General features: G+C 46.3%; 7 protein-coding genes across 7 annotated transcripts; 5 read left to right on the top strand and 2 right to left on the bottom strand.

Moving 5' to 3' along the window:
* Positions 1 to 1,192: 1,192 nt before the first annotated feature.
* H6S33_013167 (uncharacterized protein) lies at positions 1,193 to 1,894 on the top strand (the record flags this gene model as incomplete). The annotated part of the gene is made up of 1 exon (XM_044844546.1): positions 1,193 to 1,894. One exon carries the CDS (start codon positions 1,193 to 1,195, stop codon positions 1,892 to 1,894), a length of 702 nt encoding a protein of 233 aa, XP_044694876.1.
* A 2,697-nt stretch (positions 1,895 to 4,591) lies between these two features.
* H6S33_013166 (uncharacterized protein) lies at positions 4,592 to 6,097 on the top strand (the record flags this gene model as incomplete). The annotated part of the gene is made up of 7 exons (XM_044844545.1): positions 4,592 to 4,942; positions 5,014 to 5,203; positions 5,262 to 5,415; positions 5,471 to 5,560; positions 5,643 to 5,676; positions 5,742 to 5,968; positions 6,028 to 6,097. The coding sequence occupies 7 exons, from the start codon at positions 4,592 to 4,594 to the stop codon at positions 6,095 to 6,097; spliced, it is 1,116 nt and encodes a 371-aa protein (XP_044694875.1).
* A 3,874-nt stretch (positions 6,098 to 9,971) lies between these two features.
* H6S33_013165 (uncharacterized protein) lies at positions 9,972 to 11,032 on the top strand (the record flags this gene model as incomplete). The annotated part of the gene is made up of 7 exons (XM_044844544.1): positions 9,972 to 10,016; positions 10,087 to 10,152; positions 10,432 to 10,479; positions 10,550 to 10,729; positions 10,780 to 10,829; positions 10,886 to 10,929; positions 11,022 to 11,032. The coding sequence occupies 7 exons, from the start codon at positions 9,972 to 9,974 to the stop codon at positions 11,030 to 11,032; spliced, it is 444 nt and encodes a 147-aa protein (XP_044694874.1).
* A 2,663-nt stretch (positions 11,033 to 13,695) lies between these two features.
* Positions 13,696 to 14,549, top strand: H6S33_013164 (uncharacterized protein; the record flags this gene model as incomplete). The annotated part of the gene is made up of 4 exons (XM_044844543.1): positions 13,696 to 14,065; positions 14,163 to 14,221; positions 14,277 to 14,447; positions 14,511 to 14,549. The coding sequence occupies 4 exons, from the start codon at positions 13,696 to 13,698 to the stop codon at positions 14,547 to 14,549; spliced, it is 639 nt and encodes a 212-aa protein (XP_044694873.1).
* Positions 14,550 to 20,244: 5,695 nt separating this feature from the next.
* Positions 20,245 to 21,084, bottom strand: H6S33_013163 (uncharacterized protein; the record flags this gene model as incomplete). The annotated part of the gene is made up of 3 exons (XM_044844542.1): positions 20,245 to 20,464; positions 20,524 to 20,674; positions 20,742 to 21,084. 3 exons carry the CDS (start codon positions 21,082 to 21,084, stop codon positions 20,245 to 20,247), a joined length of 714 nt encoding a protein of 237 aa, XP_044694872.1.
* A 1,644-nt stretch (positions 21,085 to 22,728) lies between these two features.
* H6S33_013162 (uncharacterized protein) lies at positions 22,729 to 23,986 on the bottom strand (the record flags this gene model as incomplete). Its single annotated transcript, XM_044844541.1, has 6 exons — positions 22,729 to 23,168; positions 23,223 to 23,327; positions 23,396 to 23,430; positions 23,491 to 23,580; positions 23,646 to 23,716; positions 23,825 to 23,986. 6 exons carry the CDS (start codon positions 23,984 to 23,986, stop codon positions 22,729 to 22,731), a joined length of 903 nt encoding a protein of 300 aa, XP_044694871.1.
* An 836-nt stretch (positions 23,987 to 24,822) lies between these two features.
* On the top strand, positions 24,823 to 25,706 carry H6S33_013161 (uncharacterized protein; the record flags this gene model as incomplete). Its single annotated transcript, XM_044844540.1, has 3 exons — positions 24,823 to 24,939; positions 25,018 to 25,616; positions 25,673 to 25,706. 3 exons carry the CDS (start codon positions 24,823 to 24,825, stop codon positions 25,704 to 25,706), a joined length of 750 nt encoding a protein of 249 aa, XP_044694870.1.
* Positions 25,707 to 25,927: the final 221 nt, after the last annotated feature.

Below are 25,927 nucleotides of genomic sequence, written 5' to 3'. Positions count from 1 at the left end.
CAGTGCAAACCCGGCGGGGGTTTCGATACACGAGGCCACACACCTGACACGCCCCAACGGCTCTGTGGACACCCGTACACACCGTATCGCACAGGTTCTTATGGCTCTATCAGTAATTCAAGTCTTTGCAATTTTGCGATACCCTTGTGGATTACATGGATATATCCAGAGACAGTATTCCCGTGAGACGAAAGAACGCCAGCCAAGCAGATGACGTTGATAAGAGCCCTTATCGGCCATCTTGACTGGATCCACAAGTATCTCGCAGCCGTCTATAGATGGTGTTTCACTGGCTGCCTTGCAAAGCATCGCTGGCGTATATACCATTCCGCTCTTCCCGACCAAACACACAGATCCAGGAACCGCTCAAGGTTAAACCAGATCTTAAGAGGGAACATGGGTCATGAGATCATTTACGGTAACTCAAGCGAGCAGCATCGCAACACTGATATATCCATAGAATGAGCCTCTTCGTCGCTTCATACTCCCAAACAAGTATCAGGCGAAACTCCAGCCGGAGGTGCAATTCAGCAATTGAGCAGGGTCTTAGATCTCAGTCACAGATAATCTAATCAGCAAATTTCTGTTCTAGTAAGCCATTACCTCGATATCTACCTGTAATCATGACGTGACAGGCACCATCCAATCGGCCAAGTTGATTTGAGGTGGATATCCCGTACAGACTCGCTTCGGGGTGTAGCCCCGCTGTAATCTGGGTCCCAATTACCTCATGAAACAGACATTCTTCGTTTCTCAACACGCTACAGCGCCTAGAGCCAGTCCCTTATTTAAGATATCTGTCGTGACCACCCTATTTCTCAAATCAATGTTTAGTCGCCGTTGTTAGGGGAGGTGGATTTCTATGAGATTTTGTCAACACACGTTGTATAATTGTATAAATGAACTTGACCTTTGATGATCATAAGTAGGATGGTTTTCTATTTCACAGAGAGTTTCGTTACTAGATTCAGGAATTAGCAACTCAAACATACCCATACATATAGACAAATACATTGAACTAAACGTTAAGAGGACGTATGGGCATTCTATGAGAAAAAGACAACTGACTCGATCGTAGAACGACTTTCCATGGATTTATTTAACTCCCCACGTCACCGCCTACTAAAGTACCACATCTACTCCTCAAAACCTCATTCAAGCTCCATACCCCATTCAGTCTTACCTCCAGACGATGCCACGCACCCACGACTCCAGAACCCCCTCCGGCGACTGCGCCACCGTCCGCTCCTACTACTCCAACAACCCCATCCCGGTCAACAGCGACGCCCCTCCATTCCACCATTACCGCCCTTTCCGCATAACCAAAGCCACCCCCCACGCCCCTGGCGGCGACATTGCTGTGCCCTGGGATTGGCTCCACGGCGGTAGCACTGTCTGGGATACCAAAATCGATCCCGATATCCTGTGTGTCCGTAAAGCGCTCGACGATCTGGCCAGTGCGGTGAGAAAGCTAGTGCAGGATCATACGGACCTGAACCATGATCCAAAACGCATTAGCGATGCCCGGAGTGACCAGGAGGCGTATTGGGCGCTGTTTGTGAAGTGGTATAAATTCACCGCCCCTGCTGAAGTCGTGGATGTCTATATCAATGTGACGCATTTCTGGAGAGAGGGGCACCCGGGAGGCGAGCTTTTCAAAAGACATCCGATAACTGAGAAGGGTAATCATTGGTATGGCAAGACGAACAGGGTTAATAGGGTGTTGTCGCTGTTGCTGAGTCAGTGGAATGACCTGCTAGAGTGGTGCGAGTGTTTTGCGTCGTCGACGAAGATCGTGGAGTGTTTGAATCCGGATGGTAAAGGTGCAAGGTGCCTACCCCTTGATATTCCAATTATAGATTTGAATGATCCCATGATTCAGCGTCAGTTATAGTGGGGTTCTCTAAGACAGATGGGTTGGTTATTCGTGAAGTCAACGTACTTAATCATTATTTTTATGCCGATGGCGAAGTTGTTTTTCTTACATTATAATTTATGTTCTTAAGCGATTGCAGATTAATATGTATTTTAGAAATATTCTTAAAAAAGACAGTCTACCATGGAGTAAGATGTTAAAGTCGGAAAAATGTGTAGATTAATGAGTGGCTAGATTATACATTTATAGCGGAAGGAATGGCACATCCATATGCAGATTAAACACAAGAGAGTGTTTTTACCACCGAAATTACTATCCAAGAGAGGTAGTATCCGTGAAGCTATTAATCTCGAAGGCTTTAGTAAGCCTTCTCTCCCAGTATTAATAGAAAGAGGACTAATGATGATAATGCAACATGTATTAATGTGTACAACAATCAATGTTTGTCACCCGAAGTGAATCATTTGCCCTTCATCGGATGAGACGCACACGCTATATTAAGCGCCAAGCGAGCAAGAAGGGGATGAGAAACAAACTTGGAATTAAAGAATACCCAACATCTTGCAATTGAGAAGCACAGGCTCCACGAATTAGGAATATTAATATTCGCTATATGCATGGCAGGCTTGGCTTGAAAACGCCCCCAATCCGGTTGCCCCCCCGTATTCTCCCCTGCCCCCCCCCCCCCCCCCCCCCTTCGGAGTTCCTTCGCTCTCCCAACTAGTGGACTAACAAATCATGCTCACGATCGATCGCGAAGAAGTGCGTTGCCGGTGTACACAGACTATCACTCGGTGCCAAGCCTCAGTTCGAAAACTAGGGCCGTTTAGCAATGATACAAATAGAGTTTCCAAGCGCCGAAAAAGAAGAAAGGGTCCTTCAGATGGAGGGTTTGAACAGTGTAAACCCCATTTTGGTCTGTTGTCGAGCGGGCCTTTACACAGACAGGACTGAGAACCAAACACGTTGTGGCGCATGGCTGTGGCAAAGCCACATAGTAGGACAAGAGGCGACGTAATCAGGGACGAAAAGGAAACGTACCTAGCAGAGAGCGGAACTTAGTCCATCGTGGGATACTTAGACTAGACCATCATCCCTCATAATACTATCAGTTTGTCTCTTGTTCATATCGGTTCAGAATTGTGATCGATCTGGATGAGACTCTAGGGAACTATAGAAAACAGCCTGCAACGTCAGAAATTAGCCACAATATAACTTGATAAGTATGCCCCTACACCCATGGTAGGCGCGATGCGAATCTAGATGTCAAATTTGAAATTTTAATTGAAATCTTCGAACTTTATGTAAGATTGATACTTGATTCATATTCACTCTCCTCTTGCGCTTCAAAAGGCCTCGAATACTGATTTCAAGCTGGTGTGTAAGTGGCCAATCGATCGGCCCCTCCCACCGATTTGTAGTAAGTCTACTCCCAAACCTGCCTGTCGGTTATTCAGGCCTTTCAACCCGTTGGCGGTGATATGTTATTAGCTCGTTTTTGATCGGTCAAACCGAATATACTAGTAAGGTCTTATAGAATGAATAGGATCACGTCAAGTTCTCAGAAGGTGCAAAGGGTGGCGGAATCAAAATTCCACCTTCACTCTTACCTCTATCTTTCTAATCACTACGTAGCTCAAATCTTAAGCGACAGCCCTAAGTACATGCTCCAAAACTCAATGCACACTAGGATCACTTATGACTGGATCAGGCCGGGCCACTGCCAAATCCGCTGAGATGATAGGTCCAGCCCCCTAGTCTGTGAATTAGCCTTTCATATTTCTAGGGCCATGGATTCCAGAGAGATGTCCGTTACGCAGCCACACCTGCGACGTCGAAAATCTTCCCGACCTATGTAGGTACTTTTGACCGGTCTAGAGTGTAAAAGGATCCACATGTCGCCGGTGGACAGTGATATACGGTACGTATATACATACGTATCGAGTGTTTTGCAATTGGTAGACAGCGTGTGGGAAGATAGGGATGTTAAAGAAGGCGGACCCGTAACCCTAGGGTGCAAGTCATACGTATAATGTATGGGCCTTGTTGCAGACGTTAATGTGTATGTGAAGGGATGTCAAGTCTAAAGTATGAGAGCTAGACGTACGCGTTGGTACATGTATTTTGTGCATGTATGCATGGTGGTGATTTGCTTGGCTGGTAGCGATAGCTTAAGTACATGTACTTCATACATGTACCTAGTTATAGGTCCGCTGTATTGAAGGACAAGTTTGGCCCGTCTATTGGTTCAAGTTGGTATGTATAAGGTTGTCTTCAGAACACATATATATATGTTCAGGTCTGTCGGCGTTGGATTCGATCATCTAAAGTACGTGTACTCTACATGTAGGTATAGCTGCATGCATGTACATACATACCTGCATACCTGGAATGCATGCATCAACCGTCCGGGAACCCTGGTTACTGACATGATCGTTCCGGGCTTACCCAGCAATTCAGCATGGCCTCTAGCTCTATCTACACCCCCCACACCCGTAGACGGTGGATAACCCCCAACCTCGCCGACTGGCTAGCTAGCATTTACATTTGTAATACAATACATATATCCCCACCCCACGTCCCCTCTATCTGATTTCGAGTAGATACAAGTAACTTACCACCCATCACAGTGTTTAAGGCTGCAAGTCTATATATAACCAACAAAGAAAACGCGTACTCGTTAGAAAGTCGACTCTCTTACCCAAGATCACCGCAATGTCCGCCGTCACGCCAAAGTCAGAGGTTCAAGCAATGTTCAAAGGGACCAAGATTCTACTCCCAGACATCCCCAGTACCCTGCCAGGCTGGCGAGTGACTGAGAGAGAGGACTGTAGCCCCTATGTAAAGGAAGCTATCAATTCGTGGGCAAAAAGGTTCGTCGCGCGCCCCTACTGCCTGAAAACTCCATATTGTGTCTACATGACCAGTAACAGCCCCTACAGCATAAGCCAAGACGAAGTCTTTCTTAAAAAGACCGCCGCAGCAAAATTCGGACTTGTCGCACAGTTCTTGTATCCAGACGGCGATGAGGAAGCCCTTGCTACTATTGCCTGTTTTTACGCCTGGGTATGTCGTTCCTCCGTTAATTCCTCGTCAGACACGTTTAATTCGGAGCTTCTAAGGCTAATAGGTAGTAGGTGTGGGCATGGGACGACGTCTTTGATACCCAATTTGAAGGTGTTGACAGCATGCAAATCCGGGAAGAGACAACTCTCAATTTTGAATATCTACTTGCCGACCCACCGGGGGCTAAACCGTCCGTTGTCTCTCCCCTTAACTCTTCCTTCTCCTGGTTTGCAGGTCGTGTCAAGAATAAGATGTGTAAAGGTACTGCCGTATGCCCAGACCGTCTTTTAATCCGAGCGCTGATATAACCACGACATAGAACCTCGTGAGCGCCTGCTGCGTGGTCTGAAGGAATTTGTCCATAACGTTACCAGCTGGTATGGAAGACAGGATGATAACGTGCCTACATTATCGGAGTACTATGTCATGAGGCGAGAATGCGTAGGTGTATCACCAACTATCGACCTTATAGAGTAAATTCCGCCTACACCTTGCTGTCTAGGTTAGTCCATGACTTGAGTGCTGCAGATACTGCTATGGCCTGGACATCCCACCGACAATGGTAGGCCACCGCGCCTTTCAGCAGATTTTGGAAAGAACAAGAGACATAGTTATGATGTGAGTTACCCTCCTGATGAACATTCTGTCCAGCCTGGATCATATTGCGTGACTAGATTCTAATGAGATTCCTCCACCGTAGCTCAAATGACATGGTTTCACTTGCCCGGGAACTTGTAGGTTTCTTATCTAGGACAACTCTACTAATATAGTAGTCTAATTATCTATCTTGCATCACAAGCGCGCAGGACACGTCGATAATATTGTAAGTGTCCTGGCGTATCACGAGGGTATGGGTCCACAGGAAGCAATGGATCATGCAGCGGTACTGCTTCGACAAGCACACGCAGACTTTGAGAGTGCTGAGCGAGATCTACCTCTACCGTCTGGGAACGACACATCGGATGAAGAGGTCCGCAAGTTCGTATTGGGATGCAAGGATATCTGTGCTGGTCTTATGAAGTGGAGGTAAGCCGCGTTTGCCTTGAAATTTCTTTTGAGTTGAAGATGTGATTAACCTTGGGTAGCAATTATACTGGGAGATATTTTGGGGAGAACCCAACCTACGAGGATGGTAAGATTTTGGTTCGTTTTTGACTATAGTACCATAGTCTTGTTGATCTCCTTAATAATTGGACGGGTGGGAGGAGATTAGTCTGGATGAGAATAAACTCGCGCTTTCGTATACATATATATATACATATATACATATATAATTTGTTTCACTTGAAACATGTTATGTTGGATATGAACATAGGGTATTGTGCTGAGTGTTGTTAGATTGTTCGTAGGTTTTCTACTGGTTCTGGGAATCGATTAGTAGTTCGATTTTAGCGGCTTGGTGGGTATTAAAGGGATATACCTGCAGCTTGAACTGGAGAAATTATCTGACCTATCCACTGATATATGGGGGATATCAGAAAAGGCACATATCGACCAGAGCAGATATAGTGATGGGCTTTGCCTGCCAGGGGGGTCGAGGGCCGCGCAGCGGCCTGAGAGCCCCGACTGACCGGCAAATAGAGAAGATAGGCCGCAAAGCGGCTTGCCTGTATACCGCTAAATCTCGAGTTATTCGGGGGGTTGCCAAGGCAAAAAGCTGAGGATCTTCACCTTTAGAGGAAGCGATCTTCAAGAAAACAGCCCTCTTTTACAGGATCTAAACTAAATCTAGTTTAGCAGGTGGCCTTGGCAACCCCCCGAATAACTCGAGATTTTGCGGTATTGGACTGATTGACATCCATATAGTACCGGGCGAAGGCCGGAAACCACTTGTATCTGTATATATGTATATAAGAAATATGAAACCAACATACATGTAAGCATACATGCGGTCATGGATTATCACTCGGTCAGATCTTACCCTTCAAAAGCAGCAATATAGACATAACACAGCTCTTTTCGTTGAATCGGCGATACACAGAAAAAAAGTAGTAAAAAAAGTTAAAGTGTGACCCACGAGGATGCTCGAGGCGAGGTTTAGGGGTGCCATATCCTTGCTGACTTCTGTCCTTGTCTGTCCTTCTCTGTCCTCAAGGTCCGGCACTGTTGTCCTCGAGGTGCCTCAAGGTACATACCTCGAAGACGATAAAGAAATGACGTATGACCCGGTAAACCAACAAAGTGATAATTCTCAAAATAAAAGGTATGGTGCGCCCAGTCTTAAAGGCCACACGGCGGCATATGGAAGTGGAACAATCGTGGCTGCAATATGGCTCCAACGGCCAATAAGAGGGCCCATTTCTAGCCAGCTTGGTGCCTCACTACCACGGCTCAGGTAGGTTTGCTTTTTTGGGTATAAATGGGTATAATACGGTTCACTCCGTTCACTCTTGGCGCTTTTTACATACAAAAACAGCCAATTTCAATCTCTTATAACTTCACCATAAAGGATATCAAAACTCTGTCAAGATTATCTCTTCTTCATCATTGTTTCTAGCTTTTGTCTTGACAGATTTTTGATCTTTTGTGGTGGTGAAGTTATAAGCGATTGAAATTTCGTTACCTTTAAGCCCGCGGGTACGGGTACCATATACGTTATTCGTGGCCTCATCTGATTAGGCTATATTAAGTGTGTATTATAACCAAGAATTGTCCGTGGAGGTCCTCGGCTAAGGATTGATAATGTCCTCGATCGAGGTTCCTTGTCTTTTTGGACCACTGTCCTTGCGTGTCATAGGCAAGGGCACGGACGCTCGAGCGCTCGTCCTCGTGGAGCACGCTGAAAAAAAAAAGAAACAGACAATGAAGGATCGATTACAATATCTTTCCTCCATGAAACTCAGTTAAAAATGCCGAGAATAGGGGAAAAATTTAAAAGTGGAACTATTCCCCAAATCGTTTAAACCCGCTGTCTTCATCCCCTTTACAGAATCTTTGTGCGCAGTAGGATGTATGCCCGTAGTACTGGTGCAGAAGATTATATATTAGTTCTACCTATAGACCATGTACTGCATCCTTACCACCTCGCCGTTCATAAATGTGTCCCAAGACTGCCAGCTGTCACGATCTCACTACACGCTTCGTCACAGTAAAGGTATATGTATGCGATATGTGGTTCGGCATTCCACGTAAATTTATCGACGGGCGCATAACTAGGGACATTTTGGCATCCAACATCCCCGTTACCGGTGCACGTGTGAGTGAAAGCGGGGAAGCTTATGTACATGTAGTTGGTGATAATATCCTGCAGACGTTGGAGGAAGACCCGGCCTAGGGTAGTAGGGAGGAGGAGAGAAAATGAATGTATCTTACGGGGATACATGGTTAAAATGTATATACATATAGCTACATGTAGCTGGTAGATAGATTGCGATCCCGAAACGTTACTTTGAGGGGCGGTGGAGAGGTCAATTGATCAATTTCTTAATGAAGAAATAAGATTCAAGAGCCTTTATAATACTTTAACGCCCGGATGGGTATTTTTTAAGTCTTATTTTAGGCTTAAATAAGCATGATATTTGCCTTTTTTGACTATTAACTCTTATTTCTTTTTAAAGTCCTTGTTAGACTATGGTTTTGCTAATATTAAAATATTTTAATGCTTATTGATTTTGACCAGTCTTATTTAAGGTATTTTTGAAAAATAAGGCTGAATAATGTTTATTCGTGAGATCAGCATGATAGCCTGATAGGTATACTTTTACACTTATTCGCCATAGTGAATTTCGGAAATGAAGTTTTTATTAATACTGCATTTAATATGTACATTGATTTAAGACAATCTATTTATCTCCCCGCCTACACACCTCCCTACCTCCCTACCTACATACCTACCTATTGACCTAGTTCGCTCAATTAGGTGCTCGATTAGGTGCTCGACTAGGTGCTTGATTAGCTGCTCGATTAGGTGCTTGATTTGGTGCTCTATTTGGTGCTCGATTTGGTGCTGGATTCAGTGCTTGGTTCGGTGCTGCTGCTGCTGCTAGATTCGCTGATTAGCCTGTTTTTGATGATTAGGAGATGGGGGGGGGGGGGGGGGGGGTTGTGCTAGGAGAGTAGAGGGGACGGAGGTGATAGAGAGGTAGAGGGGCCGAGGGTACATGCGTATTAAAGAACAGATGTACTCGCGCGTTAATTAAGTCCTGAGAAATCTTGTGAGGTCGTTGCTACCAAGAATTCTCAGGACTTAATTAATGGGTGAGTAAGAACACGGTTTAATATTTGCTAAGTGCCCAACCCTGACCCAGCTAAACCTGACGAATTTCCGTAATGCTTATTTATTTGGTAATCCTAATACTAGTAAAGGTCTTAAAAGAGCCTTATTTGGTGGTAATATTAAGCAAATATCATGCTTTTGCCCAAAACACGCTTATTTTTTGGTTTTTTGAGATATATGGCTTATTTAAGGCTTTTCTACGTCTTAGAGCTCGAAATAAGGCTTATTTTTTTACCCATTCGGGCGGTAATGTATATACATATAGTTTAGTACCAGTCGAGATTTTTCTGGGGCAGGATGGCTGGGAATCAAATTGCAAAGCGATGGACACTTACGAACTCTAAAATCGAATCGTGCTTTACTATACCACGCCCTTGGGCGTCGACATGCAATACGAACTTACCACGGGCACGGCTGTACCATCCCTATCTAGGTCACATAAAAAGTACGCGATACATATCATTTAATATTACGGTCAGGTTTGTGTAATGTGCAGGCACATACATGTCATCTAGAGTACACCTTATAATTAATTATGTACATCTATAAGACATATATTCAAAGAATAAGTACATATTATAGCATCAACGTTTCATGTATGTTGTTTGGACATACATCTGTCCAAACGTTTAGTTGTATCTGTCCCTTTTCTTCGCGCCACTTCGTTCTCCAAACTGTATCTATAAATAGAGGACTTTCCCTCTCTCTTTCTTAATCATTATCCTCCCGTCATTTGATAAACCTCTATATACGACATCCTACTCTGACATAAATATGAACAAAAAATACTTATATAACCAAAACTATTATAATATGGTGGCCTCCTGCGACCTTGAGGAGCCTGGATGCCAAATCCAGGTACGTATTCTCCCTAAAGTAACGTCTCTTATCTATGCATTACCTAGGTCTAATCCCATTTGAACTTTAGGCCTCAAGAAGCTGCAGGACGGCTACGTGTATTTATACAACCACCTACAGTCTCACAGCCTACAGCGTGAGAGAGAGTACTTGAAGCGAGACTTCGATTGCGAGTGTAGGAGTATACGTAGAGGTTATTTAATCCTCACGTTCGAGCAGTATACAGCAGCTTCTCGATACAAGAATACGGTCGGGACCGAAATCTGTATTGAAAATATTCTTATAAGGCGAGTATCACTATATTATGAAGTAAGGATGGACAAGTAAAACCGTACTTCTGGACCGTCTATTGCTATCAACAATATCACAAGTCCATTCTCACAATATCTCCGGAAATTGCAATTCAAACTATCAGATGATGTTTCTCTTTTGTAACCTCCAAGAGCCGGAGTGCCAGATTGAGGTATGTATTCTCCCTAAAGTAACCTCTCTTATCTATGCATTACCTAGGTCTAATCCCATTTGAAATTTAGGCCCTCAAGAAGCTGCAGGACGGCTACGTGTATTTGTACAATCATCTACACTCTCACAGCCTAGAGCGTGAGAGAGAGTACTTGAAACGAGATTTCGAGTGCTCGTGTAAGAGTAAAGGTTATTTTAACCTTACATCCCAACAGTACATTATAATGTACTTTATTATATTTTTATCTATTGTTAGTGTTTTTCATTCTCCTTTCCTCTTTTAGATACCAACGATTCCTAGTTGTTTTACGAGTATAAGCCATGTCCCAGGGTATTTAACCTGTGGACTAGGTGTGTAAGATCAGTTCGGGGGTTCATAGCCCCCAACCCCATGCAAACTCCATGAGGGGAGCTTCCCCGGAGCCGGAGGTGGCCGCTGAGGCGGTCATAGGTATGTCGTTCCCTCCCTCTATAGATCTAGCTTTATAGATCTGCTTGTTATTTTGTCTTCTTTTCTAACGTAAACGTACTACATGATTATAGGCATTGTTTGAGTTTTCGTTTGTTTGTTTGTTTGTCCTCTTTAGGGTATTCACTTCCTCAAAAACGTACTTGTATAGGCGTGTGCCTATATGGACCGCTTAAACTAATCGGCAGTCGCGTATTCTGAAATATTTATGAGGAGAAAACAAGCATCACCAATCTATGTACCTTATTATTCAGAACATTTACCATTATGTGCATCATGTAAAGATGATTGACTAGTACGCTTAGCACAAATCTTAAATTAATATCGTAACAACTTCGAAGTATAATCCCACAATATAGCATGTGCACTCCAGATGTATTCGGATATTTGAAAGGTTCGTTGCCATACAGGCAGAATCTTGATACAGCGTTATAGAGACGCATATTTCTGGAAGTGGATACGCCCTTTATTTCGAGTAGTTTTTTTCCTTCTGTCAATTATTTCTTTTGTTTCTTGTATAATGTAATTTTTGGTTTGTTTTGGTTTGTTTTGGTTTGTTTACTCTCTTTGTTTCGTGTAGTGATGTGTAGTTCATGTGTCCTTTTATTTCCGATTGTACAATAGAATGTTCAAGTTTTGTATCTTTTTCGCTTTTAACATGAAGTACAAGGACTGAAGCGCTTCCCAGTGATTTTATAAGTTTGATGCAATTTGAGATATACACCACTGCCTCAAGCTAGACCCCAAAACCTGCCTCAGCTCAAATAATTCAAAAGAAGATAAGACTAGTAATTCACTGTCAGCTCTCCCATGGCCCAGCAGCTATAAGAATATTTATGAGCCCTCCTCGTGTAATATCTAACCAATTACTCGAAATAGTAACACAAATAACAATAAATTATAGAATAATCAATTTATCAGAATCCACAAATGACACCAAGCTTGCATACAATTAATGAATTAAACAAAAAAAAAATAACACCAAGCAGCGCAGTCATCCGAGTGACCTTCCATGACCCGGGTGACACTTCATGAAGCGAATCATATCCCATGACCGCGTGTTATTTCACGCACACATCTATCTACCGCGATAAGAAATGGGGGAGGGGGATATTTAAACCTGATTATCAAGTACATATTACCAACTTTTAAATATAACTAGTCCGTTCTAACCACAGACCCTCCCAGCTATGGGAGTTACACAGGTCGATCCCCGGAAAATAAAACCAACCAGCGCGGCCTCTTTACAAATATAATAGCCTATTGGATTTTACTTATGGTAAGCACCCTAACCTCGACAGCTCGCAATCAAATTTGATCTCCGGTTGATGTGTCGCATTTCATGGCGTTCAGTGGCTTGCTGGTTGGGGTTACGAGTTTATGAGAACTGTATTTACTATGATTTTAGTAGAGCTGTTCCGACGGACATTAATACTATCATATTTGCACTAAACAGGAATGTGTTCCAAACATCGTGATATTCAAGTGTTCGACGGCCAAAATATTCAATTTCAATAATATAGTATAAACTATCCTCGCAAAATATCATGGTATTAAAAGATACCTCGGGGGTATTTATTCTCTACATACATGTACGGCCTACAACGTAAACATCATAGTAGCTAGCTCCAGGCCACTCGAACACGGTTCTGTTCAGGTAAAACTCGGTTTTCTTCCCTAGAGGAGTGCTACACTAGCAAATTTACCACAGCTTCCAATACCACGCCGTTGGCTGCCTGTTGCTCTTACCTCTCTATTTCTTCTCGATAAAACAAAAAAGTTGTAGTTTTCTATGGCAGCGAGAACAACGATATTATTCTAATGATGATGAAAAGGAAACAAGAAAAAATCTAAGTTATAGGCGCTAGTCCCATTTTAACACGTACCTGTCTATCATCTCTCCACTAGCTACACGATTACTTTATTACTAAAGGGCTATCACTAGCGTGCGCCACAACGTCGGACGTCCGAATTGGCTCAAGCTTATAAGATTGACTCGAAACGGTGATAAAGAGTGGACCTATTTCCCCAGCAGCGAGCGCACCCCCAGTCGCGAATCCTAGAGATTTTTGGCTAGGTGGCGTGCGTTGGAACCCTTCGCCACGCAGCCAAACTCGCGAGGGGGTGTGCCCTCGCTGGTTGGGGAGCCGGTCTAGATATATAAGTACATGCACATGTATGTATATATGACATTAATCTGACGTGACGCCCGAGGAGCTTAGCGCAAGAAGATTTATGGAGAGTTGACTAGCTTCACCCATTCTAAATACAATAGTCTGCAGGAACCGCGTTAACTTCTCCGTAAACAAATAAAGCAGATTATTTTGATATCTTTATTTATAATCACCAGCTATTTATCTGTATGGTGCTGTATATAAAAGAACCTACCTCTGCGCTCCGTTTTATTGGGACGTGTAAGCTCTACACACACCGCAATCTTCATCTCATACATTAATTATTGTTAGATGTACTTCTATACATTGGTACGGTACATGTAGTCTTCCGCTTCCCATATATAATATATACATGTAGATAATACATGTCCAATTTCCTTACCCTTTAATTGGCAATGAGTACTAACTGAAAACGTATAAGAAATGTTGTGGCGCGGCAAAGTGTGTATCAGGCAAGGCAAAATGTCAACAGGGCGATGCGGAATGTCTGTTCGGTGAGCCGACATGCATATTTGGCAAACCTGCATGCCCATTCGGCGACTTTCTCTCCCATGAGCTTAAATCTAGAATCGGCATGCCGGAATCTCCATTCGCCAAGTCAATCCCCCTCTTTGAAGACTCTGAGCCCGATTGCCTATTGGAAAGGGGGCCTTTCGACGGACGCGACAAATTCTTTGTCGTGTTCGATTCTGGCCTTGACGGACTACTCTCGATTTATGAGGGCTCTGAGCCACATTGCCTCTTTGACGAGCCAACATCACTCTTCGATAAGCCGAAATACAATATAAATAAGCCTACGGATAATATGTGCTTGAATGATACATCATGTTTGCTGAACAAATTCTACTTCTACTTTAGGTATGTTTCTGGAGACAGGTCTATGCGTAGTCAACGTCCCTTAGGATCCGGCTTCTCCAACTACGGCTCATGCGAGGCTCCCCCCAGTCTGTTGACACCATGTTTACTAAGTAGATACATTCCTCCTCTCCTAGCTACATGTACTGTTAGACTAGGAATATTCTAATCCAAATACTGGAATAGAAACGGCGGAGAAAAACGCGTGGGGGAGTGTTCAAGTACCGCCAACAGTGGCCCCAAAGGTATTCCTTATAGCAGCTTAAGTGTTTATAGCCCAGCTTAAACTAACAAAACCAGCACACTGATATTAGGTCTGGCTTTAGCCGCGCGGACCTGTCCACTGAGAAGCTGCCACAAGTGTCACATCCCGGGAAGGCAGGCCTGAATGGAGTTGAGACCCTAATGATGCTTGGGATTACGCTGCTGTGGTTTTTTATGATATACCGCATCTTCCGGAGCACTGTGGGCGTGAGTTACACTTGTTCTATGAGCGCCAGTTGAACCTACATGCTGATATCGGCTGAATTATAGGCTCAGGTGGTGTGGAAAAGGAAACTAGTAATTGAATGACCGAAGATCAAAACTTAAACAGAGAATGAGCAAATCAGTGCGGGTTCAATTACAAAGGATTTTCGGTAAAGTAGCACGTAGTGAAAGGGCAATCTTACGTTTCCATAAGGTTTTTCGCAATCGTAGAATTAGCACCAGGTCATACGAGCAAAAGTTCCCAATTCTTCTCGGATCGGCAGTCACATACCATTTAAACTATAGAGGTTGCCCCGGCGCCCCGTAGATATATTCCTGGAGGTTTTTATGCCTTAAGTCTCGAAGCTAAATTCAATAAATCACGCGACGGTTCTTAAAACAGTAAGTGTAGCTCACGAGTTTTATGAATGGTCTAAGCCATAACGTTTTGCAGCGAAACAGGAGTTCAATAGATTTGTGTTGTCCTACGTGATTCTCTGTACAAAATCTCAGGCTCTGATGACAGAAAACGAAGCTCGGTCGACTATGATATATGATGATGATGGTATGATGAGACGGGGGAAGAGAATAGTCGGAAACTAAGTATACGTATAGCTACATCGGACACGGTTTTTGTTGTGACCTGCATGTCCTGACATACAGTCCGTCCCGTTGTCATCTTCTAACCTTGGCTACCTCGCCTGCGCCACAACGTCTAATTCCTTTGGTTGTAGCTTTACACTCCGTTCGGCAACACATCAATATCACGATATTCGGCTGAATATCGTGATATTGAGAAAATATGCAATATTTTTTTCTAGTGGTAGTGTTCTAGCAACCACAAAATGTCAACATTCTCAATCTGCTATCTGCCTAATATTACGATAAAAAATATCTTGCTCTAACCTAAATATTTGAACTACCACTGCTAGAATTAGCGGCTCAACCTACCCATCATACCTGCATCATCCCAGATTGTGGTTGCAGCCGAACATACCAATTGTAACCACGATATTCACAAATATACTAGGTCCCAAAAATCACATATTTGATTGTTGCCAGATTGCAACCTCGCCATATTCATATCGCAGTTTTGAAGAACGGAGTGTTAGATATTGGTTACGATCTGGGTTGATTAGTATAGATTGTGACAGTACCTACTCAGGAAATTAGCGGACCGGAGTGTTATCCTTTAGGCGGTTAGGCCGAATCGTAACGCGTTACCCAACCTGATATGTTTCATACCTACATCTATATAGCTATGTAAATAAGTAGATACAAGTGGTTTCCGGCCTTCGGCCGGTACTACATGTATATCAATCAGTCCAATATACAGGCAAGCCGCTTTGCGGCTTATTTTCTCTCTTTGCCTAGCAGTCGGGGCTCGACCCCTCCTGGCAGGCAAAATCCATCACTATATCTGCTCTGCCAGTCGATATGTGCCTTTTCTGATATCCTCCATATATCAGTGGACAGGTCAGACAATTTCTCCAGTTGAAGCTGCAAGTATATATCCCATTAACAGCCACCAAGCCGCTAAATCGAACTACTAATCGATTCCCAGAACCAGTAGAAAACCTATTAACAATCTAACACCACTCAATAAATACCCTTGTTCATATCCAACACAGCATGTTTCAAGTGAAACAAAACCTCTCTCAATGAGCCAATCAGAAGCTTTTAAATGCACATGCATATGCAGGTTATAATTATATACTTATTAGATGTAGATTTGGGTATGAAATGTTGTCATCGTTCCAAATATAGCACGATACTTAGGATGACTACGGAAAGCCATTGATCGACACACAGTATGTATAACACTTCGGAGTTCATGACTACGTCCATGCAGGAGACAACTATAGATGACTTCGGTGTTAAATTAGGGCCCGTTTGGGAGCTGGCCTCAGTAGAAAACTACCTTTCAATCATCCTCCGTTAGTGGGTGGTATACGGTGAATTTTGAAACGGAGTTTTAAGCGAAAAGGTAGGTCCTAGTTGCTTATTGGAAACCTCTGTTTTCGTGGGGTTAACGTTGTTTTCTAGACCCGCAAAATGGGTCGCCAAACACAACCCATTTTCTCAGAACGGAGTTTCCGCCAGAACGGAGTTTTAAGCCCCCATAACTCTGTTTTGGACGGCTCCAAAGCGGGCCCTTAGTGAGTCCGATAAATGACTTTTGAGAAAATGACGCCCCCTACTTGAATGACTTCGACTAAACGACCTTCCCATCTAAATGACCCTCCCATTTAATGACCCTCCCCCTGGAAAGTCATCGCCACGGGCGGTCTTCTCTTCTTCAACACCAACACTTCAACACTACCACGACCACCACGATCATCATCACCAATATCACCACCGCCACTCCATTTTAGTCTAGCTGATCAGAATATATCGGTGCCCCACCAGTTTCCCTATACATCTCCCATCAGTTCCTCTTTGTTCTCCCTCCGGACCCTGCCAACGTAGTATCATCACCCGGCCAGCACCGCCATCATCACCATTATCAAGATAGGTCAAATCCATCGTGCTAATTAGCAGGAGCAGCAGCAGTAGATATGGTATACCAGGTAGTTAAATGATAGACAGAGATATACCGTAGCAGCAGTAAACATAATGAGCAAAGATTTAATCCACTCTTCACGAATAAGGATTGGATGCAGAATACCCCCGTGTTTAATCTGCCCTTGAGATTGTAATTTATTTCAGCGGGATTTGCTTATCGACATTCTACAATTCAGACCCCGCAGACAAGGGCAGGGCTATACATCTTGAACACTTGGAGTGCCTGAAGGTACAGGTATATACATGTATTTACCACCTATTTCCATCGCGGTCTGCTCACTTCTCTTTGTTTTCATGATGGGACGTTTTAGACAGCGGCAGCAAGTGCGAGTTCTCTCTTTTATTGTAGGTAAGTACGTTAGTGGTAGATCTCGTAGTCATAGCGATATCAACCTGGCTGGAATAACAATCGCAAGGGTAGATTAAACCCGGGGGTATTCTACATCCAATCCTCATCCGTGAATTCGAAGCGTGGATTGAACCTTTGCTCACAATATAACTCAGGAGTAAAACAATAAATAAATTAGAAAAGGTCATTCATTAATAAATAACCAAATCATTTATTAACAGTAGTCACATTTTAATCGTCTAGCTGGCCATGCATGATCACTGAATTTAGCAAAATAACTTGGTAATTATTTGCTAAAGTACAAGCTAGAAAAATAAATTGAAAAAAAAAAGATAATAAATTAATGATAGGAAGCAAGAAAAGAAAAAAATGAAAAAGAAAATACATGAAAAAAAGATAGGAAAAAAGAAAGAAAAAAATCGAAAGAAAACATGAAAGAAAAAAAAGAAAGGAAAAAGGAGGAAAAAAAAATCGAAAGTAAATATATGGAAGAAAAAAAAGAAAGGGAAGGGGAAAGAAAAGAAATAAGAAGGAAAAAAGAAAGAAAAAAACCTAGGAAAAAGAGAGAAAAAAAAGAAAAGACAAGAGAGAGAAAATGAGAAAAAACGCCCTAGTAGAGCTATGCCGCCGCGGCGGGGGGGGGCAACCTCCCCATCCCCGGCGGCGGCAAGCTCCACCCCCGCAGCAAAGCCACGGTTGAACTCGCGGCCGGTAAAGAGTTGGACAACTCTTAGCTTAATAAACTTTCCTTCTCCAATTACTTGGAGTACCACCTAAGAGCTTTATCAGTATCTATATATATAAGATAATAAGGCCCTGGAGAACAACTAACAACAAAGAGGAGTGTGAGGAACCACACAGTGTGAGATAGTCTGGTAAGGTCCATCCGCCAGGACGGACTCAGCCAAAGGGAGAAGAAGTCTTATTTGTATATAAGGTTTCCAACTTTTCTTGAATGGATTTAACAACCTATGTTTCCCCTTGTGTTAGACATAAATACATGATAAGTAAACAAGTGACAGTTTGATGAGTGAATTCTTACCATGTCCAATTGCTCAAGCCTTTCCCGGGCTTCTCCGTCAACGTAAACGTTGTTGCACATTCCGGGGCCAGCTGCAGACATTTTTGATCTCGATACTAATCCGTTAGCACCTTCCATAAAGCCTCCAAACAAGAAATTCCCAATTAACCAATTTTAATTGTAAATACGTATCTTTTTAATAGCCAATGTCGATTTTTGGGAGGACGATGTGAATAGTGGACGATGAGAATATTGGACGATGAGAAGACCAGTGGACGATGTGAAGAGTGGACGATATATATGTGAATAGTGGACGATGAGAATATTGGACGATGAGAAGACCAGTGGACGATGTGAAGAGCGGACAATATATATGTGAATAGTGGACGATGAGAATATTGGACGATGAGAAGACCAGTGGACGATGTGAAGAGTGGACGATATATATGTGAATAGTGGACAATGAGAATATTGGACGATGAGAAGACCAGTGGACGATGAGAAGACCAGTGGACGATGAGAAGAGTGGATGACGAGAAGGAAGGGAGAATGAAGGGCCGATATGCCTGTTCATTCTTACTCCTCGACGCGTTAGTGGTTCCCCAAAATACCCAGGCGGGGAATTGATTCGGACGGCCCATAAAAAGGCTTGGCCTCGAGCGCTACCAAGTATCTCATCTCTTGCAGGACTATCCAAAGCACTAGCGGGTTTATCCGTATATATACTGGTAGCTTACGACTACCTCTCAATCCACCCTTGTGTGTCCACGCGTGGATGTCCCGCAGATTTATAATGTATCATATACGTGTGCTTCTACATGTACAGCGGGCGAGAGGTACATGTATACATACACGAATATGCGTATCAATGCCCACGCTATATACAGGTACCTATAGGAATTGATACATCCAAGTTGACACCTAATACTTCTGCAAAGATCGCACATTCATCACCGAGTGACACCTTATGACCCACCACCAAACCCTCACCGACCCGAGAACCCACCGCCACCACACGCACTCGCATCAAAGACCCAGGAGTATTACGATACATATAACCCCCAGTCCAAGCCACGTCAATCTGCGGAACGAAACCAAGTACATAAGCCTAGCCTGTAATAACCCTAACACCGCTCTCTCTACATCCAAGGGCACCCAAGCGAAACATCTTCATCCAATAAGGCGATATACAGTGTACCTAGAATGAGACCACTAGAGCAAGCTTTTTCGCCTCGGTGTGCACCATATGCCCATCTCAACACCGTACATGACACCATCACAAAAACGCACTCGCGCGAGGTCGGGGTCAGGTTTAGGTTTTAAGGTTGGTTGCTGTATGCAGGAACGCCAAGCATGCATGCGGCACGGCACGATCCGAATGCGGCACAGCAGTAGTATGTAGCGGGAGGTGGGGCAGAACACCCCACGACTTTCAACATCATCAACTTCATCACTGCCACTGCATAAATCTTCAGGCCTCAGACCTATTTTTTCCATGCCAGGTGCCGTTTTTCTTCAGGCTTGGCGTTTGGTGGGCTCGGTTCGGTATCCGGTGTGGTGTTGCCGTCGGTGAATGGTGTGGCCGGGGGTTCACCGGGGATGCTTGGAATGCCGAGAGGCATTTCTATGGATTGCTTGCGAGATGAAGACTTTTTGTGAGGTATGTGAAGAGTGAAAAGAATTCTAGTATTTTCCCCTTTCCACGGACTAGCTAAGAATGTAGAGTAGATAAAACAAAAATACCCCCAAAGAACACAAACAAAAAGAGTAGTAAGAAAAAAAACAAGAAAAAGAGCCTCATTCGCTATATATAAAACCTTCCACCCCGGCACCCACCGCTATAAAAAAACAAGGCGACGATGCGTTTACGCACACTCCGAAGGCATCGACATGCTGTCCGGCTTCACCGCCTTGACCGCCGCACACCACTTCTTCCCCCTATCGTCAGAAGCACTGAGCGCGCCAGTGCCGACGCAGTCCTGCATGTACGTCTGGAAGCCCTTGAACCCGCCTTCCTTGACACCTTTCTGCACCTCCGGCGTACACTTCTTGCTGAGGAACCAAGGTGCGGCGCCAAACGTATACCTATCACTGCTATCAGTACAGGCCTAGGATAGAAAGATTAGACATAGGGGAGAACTTACTTGTCAGTGGTGACCAACGCCCTGATGTTGTTCTTTTTGTCATCCGGGATCGAAGATGCTTGGTCCGAGCCGGCGATCTCAGCCACTTGAGCCTTCAAGCCAGAATCTACTGCATAGTCGTAGATAAAGTTAAACATCAACATCGCCTTGGCTACACAACCCATTCTGTTAGCCACCATCATCATAATCACCCATACGCCTATACAAGGTATACATACTGCCCTGACCGGGTCTTCCCGGGAAGTGGTTTTCATTGTACTGGAAGTCGCCGCTCTCCAGGGACATGAGCCCGAGCAGCGCCGCCACCTCGCCCAGTGTCGTCTGCTTGTACTGCTTGAACGCATCATTGAGGAGCGGTGTTGCCTTCTTTGAGTCGTGGCACTCGCTGGCGAACGATGCGGTAGCGCACGACGAGGAGCCGGGGGCCGCGGCGACGACCTGCGAGCTGGTGATGGAGCCGACCTGGTAGGAGCTGTCGAAGGCGCCGCCGGCACGCTTGGAGTGCTCGATGGGGGTTGCGGCGGCGAGGGCGAGGAGCGAGGAGACGAGGATGAACTTCATTGTGTGTGTGTAGGTAGTAGTACTGCGTTCAACGCTGTTTGTGTAGGTATTAGGTATTATTATGAAGAGTGGGCGAGTGATGTAATGTCTGTAGTAATATGCGTGAGAGCGACAGAAACTGAGAGCGAGAGTGGCAGCCACAGGCTAAATAGTGCAAGAAAAGGAAGGAAGTTGATATACTATAAGGTTTAAAGCTGGAAGATACTATCATCACCGGGAGCAGCGAGGCCACCATTATATACACCCACGGTTCCGTCCAGCTCAGGAGGAAACATGCACATGTAGCCATTCAACTGTTTTTACTGAACAGCGGCTGAAAGTGGCCAGGCATGCAAGGGGCAGGACCGTCATGACCGTTTAGCCAACGGCAGCGCATGTCCAAAAAGACGTTTCCCACCCGGTGAAACAAGAGGCTTTCCCTGTTTGTGGACCATTGGCGGCGGAGCTCTGAGGGCGCTGACGTTGAAACCGTCCAAATCAGCTAGGCAGACTCTACCCCTGGCAACCGTGCGAGGAATGCAGGTACAAAGACAAGCTTAACCGGGCGCGATCGTCAACCGCCACTCCCCACCACCCAACTGAGCGTAGACGCGTGCGGCAGAGATAGGCGCACCTGCCCCTCGACCTCCACCGAGTGACCGGCAGTGCGACGGGAGATATTCTAGTCTAGAAACACAACGAGATCCAAGAGCCCGGAGAATAAAGTACTTACGGATAAGATCGTTACACCCTATCTTATCGAAGCAGGGGTCTCGGCACGTCAGCCCAGGAATAATCACAACGTTCAGTTAGAAGGCTAGAAATCAACGACAGCGCTTGTGTGAGATGGATGCTCCACGGTAAGCCTGACACTGAGTAACCATAGGGGAACTACATGTAAGCACTCTGGAAAGAGAGTCCATGCGTTCTACTGTGCTTCTACAATGTAATGTTACACCCTACTCTGCCACTCTCTCCACTCTTCTATGCAGACACACCACACACCACACACCACACACCGACACAACCCCATTGGTCCACCCCCAAGCAGCCCATCCATCCATCCATCCATCCATCCATCCATCCATTCCTCCAGCCTTACCCTCTAACCGCGCGCCATACCTCTTCTAGCAGAGTAAAACATCTCTGCCTACATGTAGACTCCAGACACCATAGCTGTGCCCCGCCCCAAACCTGCAGCTGAGCGTTTGTTTCTCCGTCTCGGTGATTAATTCACTCCGCAAATTAACTCTAAAGCCCCCTACATTGTGATGCGCATGCGGCCCCAGCACCAAGGTCCGCGCGGTGATTAGCGATCAGCGGTTGATCGACAGCGTTTAGGGCGCGGCCGTTGATTTCACGGCGCGGCCTCGGACTGTGCACGCTCGAGTGACATTTTGGTATTGAGAGGGCTAATGGCTACATGTACATATGTGTTTGTGGGGGGGGGGGGGGCCATGTAACATTCCTACTAATCATAGACCACGTACAAAAACACGACAATCCAAGATACTAAGCTATGTGATCTCAAAGACATAATAATACTCGTCCTTTTTCCCATTGTGTGCCTAACAATGACAGGCTAACTAACAACACAAATATCCCGGTGAAGCTCCCATTTTAATAACTATGTATCTACTACTCTTCCCATCCCACACCTCCCCATCATCTCCTCCTCGTCTGTCCAAACCCAGTACTCGAATGTCTCGCCCCCGCACTACTACTCTCCCCCCTCTCCCCACCGCCGCCGCCCCAGCTAGCCCCCGAGTACGACGGTGCCGGCGGCGGCGGTGCCCTCTCTCTCCCGCTGCTGCCGCTGCCACTAAATAACCTAGTCGCTGCCGCCCCCGCCGCCGCACCAGTCGCGGCACCCGTCCAGAAGCCCGGCCCCTGCCTCTGCTGCTGCGGCTTCCGGTTCGAGTAGTCGTATGGCGGTGGCGGGTCGTCTCCACCACCACCACCGCCTCCACCCCAGAATGAGGGACGGGCGCCTCCAGCTGTGCGGGGCGCGCGCGGGGCGGTGGAGGCCGAGGTGTACGCGGAGTATATGATCCAGCCGAGGATGCTAAAGAAGATTGTCCAGAAGATGAAGAGAGTTATGTTTGCTGCGGAGCGGGCATCAGTAAACCGTTCAGAGGGAAGGTGTGGGGGGAACATACTACTTGTGCTGTTGTCGTTGGTGAAGCGGTTGGTCCAGGCGGAGGACCTGTATTTCTCGTAGCCGTAGTCGGTGAGTGCCAGGCGGTACTCGACGCCGCAGGAGCCTAGTCAGAGCGTCAGTGAGAAATGCAGTTCCAGTGCGCTGTATTAGGTGGATAGATGGAAAGCCTACCTTTGAGGATGTAGTTGTCGTCCGGGCTGTCATAGCTATCCCCTCCGTCAGCATCATCAATCATCACGAAGCTCGAAACAGCTCCATCGGCTTACCCTTCACAGATGACATCCGTAGCACCAAGCTTAAACTCCCTCGGCAGGTCCGCCGTACACGACCAGCTGATATTCTCATCACCATAGTCGCTAGTAGCATACTCCCGTCAGCACATGATTTCCCCAGCCCACTAATACACGGGTAAACAGCTCACCTCCCCCGGTTCTTGCACCGCATCACATCAACCTCATATCTCCCCATGCCATCACCGCCCACACATTTCAGCTACATCATGTCGTCTCAGTCAGCACCAATAACCACCACCAAGCAAAGCAAAGCAAAGCAAAGCAAAGCAAAGCAAAGCAGACAGACAGACAGACAGAAAGCACCCACCTGCGGGATCGGATCCACCCTCCTGCCCTTGGTCATCATATCGCTGCGCAGCGTCAACGAGTCAATCCGACTCAGCAGTGTCTTCTGCGGGCCGAACGCCTCCGCGCAGCCGGCCAGCGACAGCAGCACGCCCAACAGCACCGCATTCGTGGGCTTCTTCATGGTTGTCTTCATGGCTTCGTTGTCGTTGTCGTTGTCGCTGTCGTTGTCGCTGTCGTTGTCGCTGTCGTTGTTGCTGAAACGGAACACACTGACTGGGTTATAAGCTCCACGGGATTCCAGAGCTCTAAGGCTGGTTGGTTTGGTGGGGCTGTGGAAACGATAAGGACACCGTGGCGTACCGCCACACAGATCAGCTAGGTATCGCGGTTGGTTGGTGGGTAAGACAGAACCCTGGCCCTGAGTGGTCTGTCAAGTTAATGCCGGTCAAGAGAAGGGGTTTCTAGCTGGGGAGGGTGGGGGGTTTGTCAAATGCTGGTCAAGAGAAGAGGTTTTGATCTGGGGGGTTTACGAGCTCTTTGCCGTGATCGTGATGTTTCTGCACTGCTAGCTAGCTGCGCGATGAAATGCAAGCGACACCAGAGACCGTCGGCAGATGGGCGTTCAAAGCGTGCAACAAGACGCCTCTCCACAGCGATTATTGAGGCAAAGAGATCCCATGGAATGGGACACGGCTTGCATTCTACGAGCGACAGACGATGCTCTCTCCATGTAATTCCATAAGGCGTCTCCCATTAGCCAAAATCAAGACAAGACAGGACAAGACTCTGTTTTGGCTTATGTACCCGACCAATCACATCTCGCACGGCTCTGCTACTAAATTGTGGCGGTTCTGCATTGGGAGTGTTACTAAATACCCGGTTCTTCTCACAGCCCGCAACTCTTAAGATCTTCTCTCACCCGCAGTCAACTGCAGACATCGACAGCTCACGCCCTCATGCCACCTGCCGCCATGCACATAGCAGCTCTCCCCCCCACCGCACATCTCGCACACCACGATGCCGCCCGTCACGCCCACAAACAGCTGCCCATGCCCGCACCCGGCGCCGCACCACCGCCACTCCTCCACGCCCCGCCGCAGCCTCGCCTTCACCCGCTCCTCGTACAGCGCCCACGTGCCGCCCGGGCGCTCCAGTCTGGAAACTCATCGACGCTCACATCCGCCAGACAAAGATCCCAAGGCTCCTACGTAGTTCGAGCGGCACGCCGAGGGTGCCGGTGCGGTCGGCGGGGCAGCTATTCACGGCGGCCGCGGTCCCGGCGTGACGGGTCAAGCATTGGCTACATGCGGGCTGATGGCGCGCGGTATGATACGGAACCCGCGGCGGGGGAAGTCGCGGCGGGGGCGGGCGGCCGCGCATGCCGGGCAGCGCCGGCCGGGGCGCTGGAGGGTGTCTGCGCGGGTGTTGGCACCAACCCAAGACCGAGCAGCAACAACCGGGGACCACTACACACCCCAGACCCGTTCTACCAAGCTCGGCCTCGCTAGCACTGGCACCCACCGGACCCGGTGCATCGGCACAGCGGCGAGAAAAAAGAGCGTTAATCCTCGCCGCAAGACCCTTGACCGCGCGGGCGAGCCACGGGGGTCGGAACTGGACTCTCAGCCAGGTGCCGGTCCCGACCCAGCCGACGGAGCGGAGGAGACAGACGGCTATAAGAAAATTGTATTCCGCGGCTTGAACGATATGGCCGCGCCTATTGCGCCGCTTAAACGTGTTTGCGCGAATGCTACGCAGCATTTGGTCACTCGTCGGTGTTCAATGAGGAGGGGCGACATGGCAGCTGTGCGGTATGGCTGCTTATGCTTCTCGGGGGGGCAGAATACTGACCAGATGATGAGCGCAGAGGGGCGGTGGTGCACTTGGACGGGTCGGGCTAGAGTGTGCGCTGAATAGGAAACGTGGCTGTCTAATTTTGGCTGATGGTGGGCGATGTCTGGTGAGTGACGACTTTTCGCTCTCATAGTCTCGAGGTCAGAGTTACATAACGTCCATAAAATGAAAACAAAGATGTCACAAAATCTTTTCAACATGCATCTTTGGATGTAAGGTCAGTCAATATCTCGCAGTCGTCTGGGCTTTTGTTTGATATAATGTTGGG

Source organism: Morchella sextelata, assembly GCF_020137385.1.
Source record: "Morchella sextelata strain SCLS chromosome Unknown scls_9, whole genome shotgun sequence".
Taxonomy (NCBI): Eukaryota; Fungi; Ascomycota; class Pezizomycetes; order Pezizales; family Morchellaceae; genus Morchella; species Morchella sextelata.
Note: the sequence above shows the minus strand (reverse complement) of the source record. Positions and strands in the feature narration are given on the sequence as shown.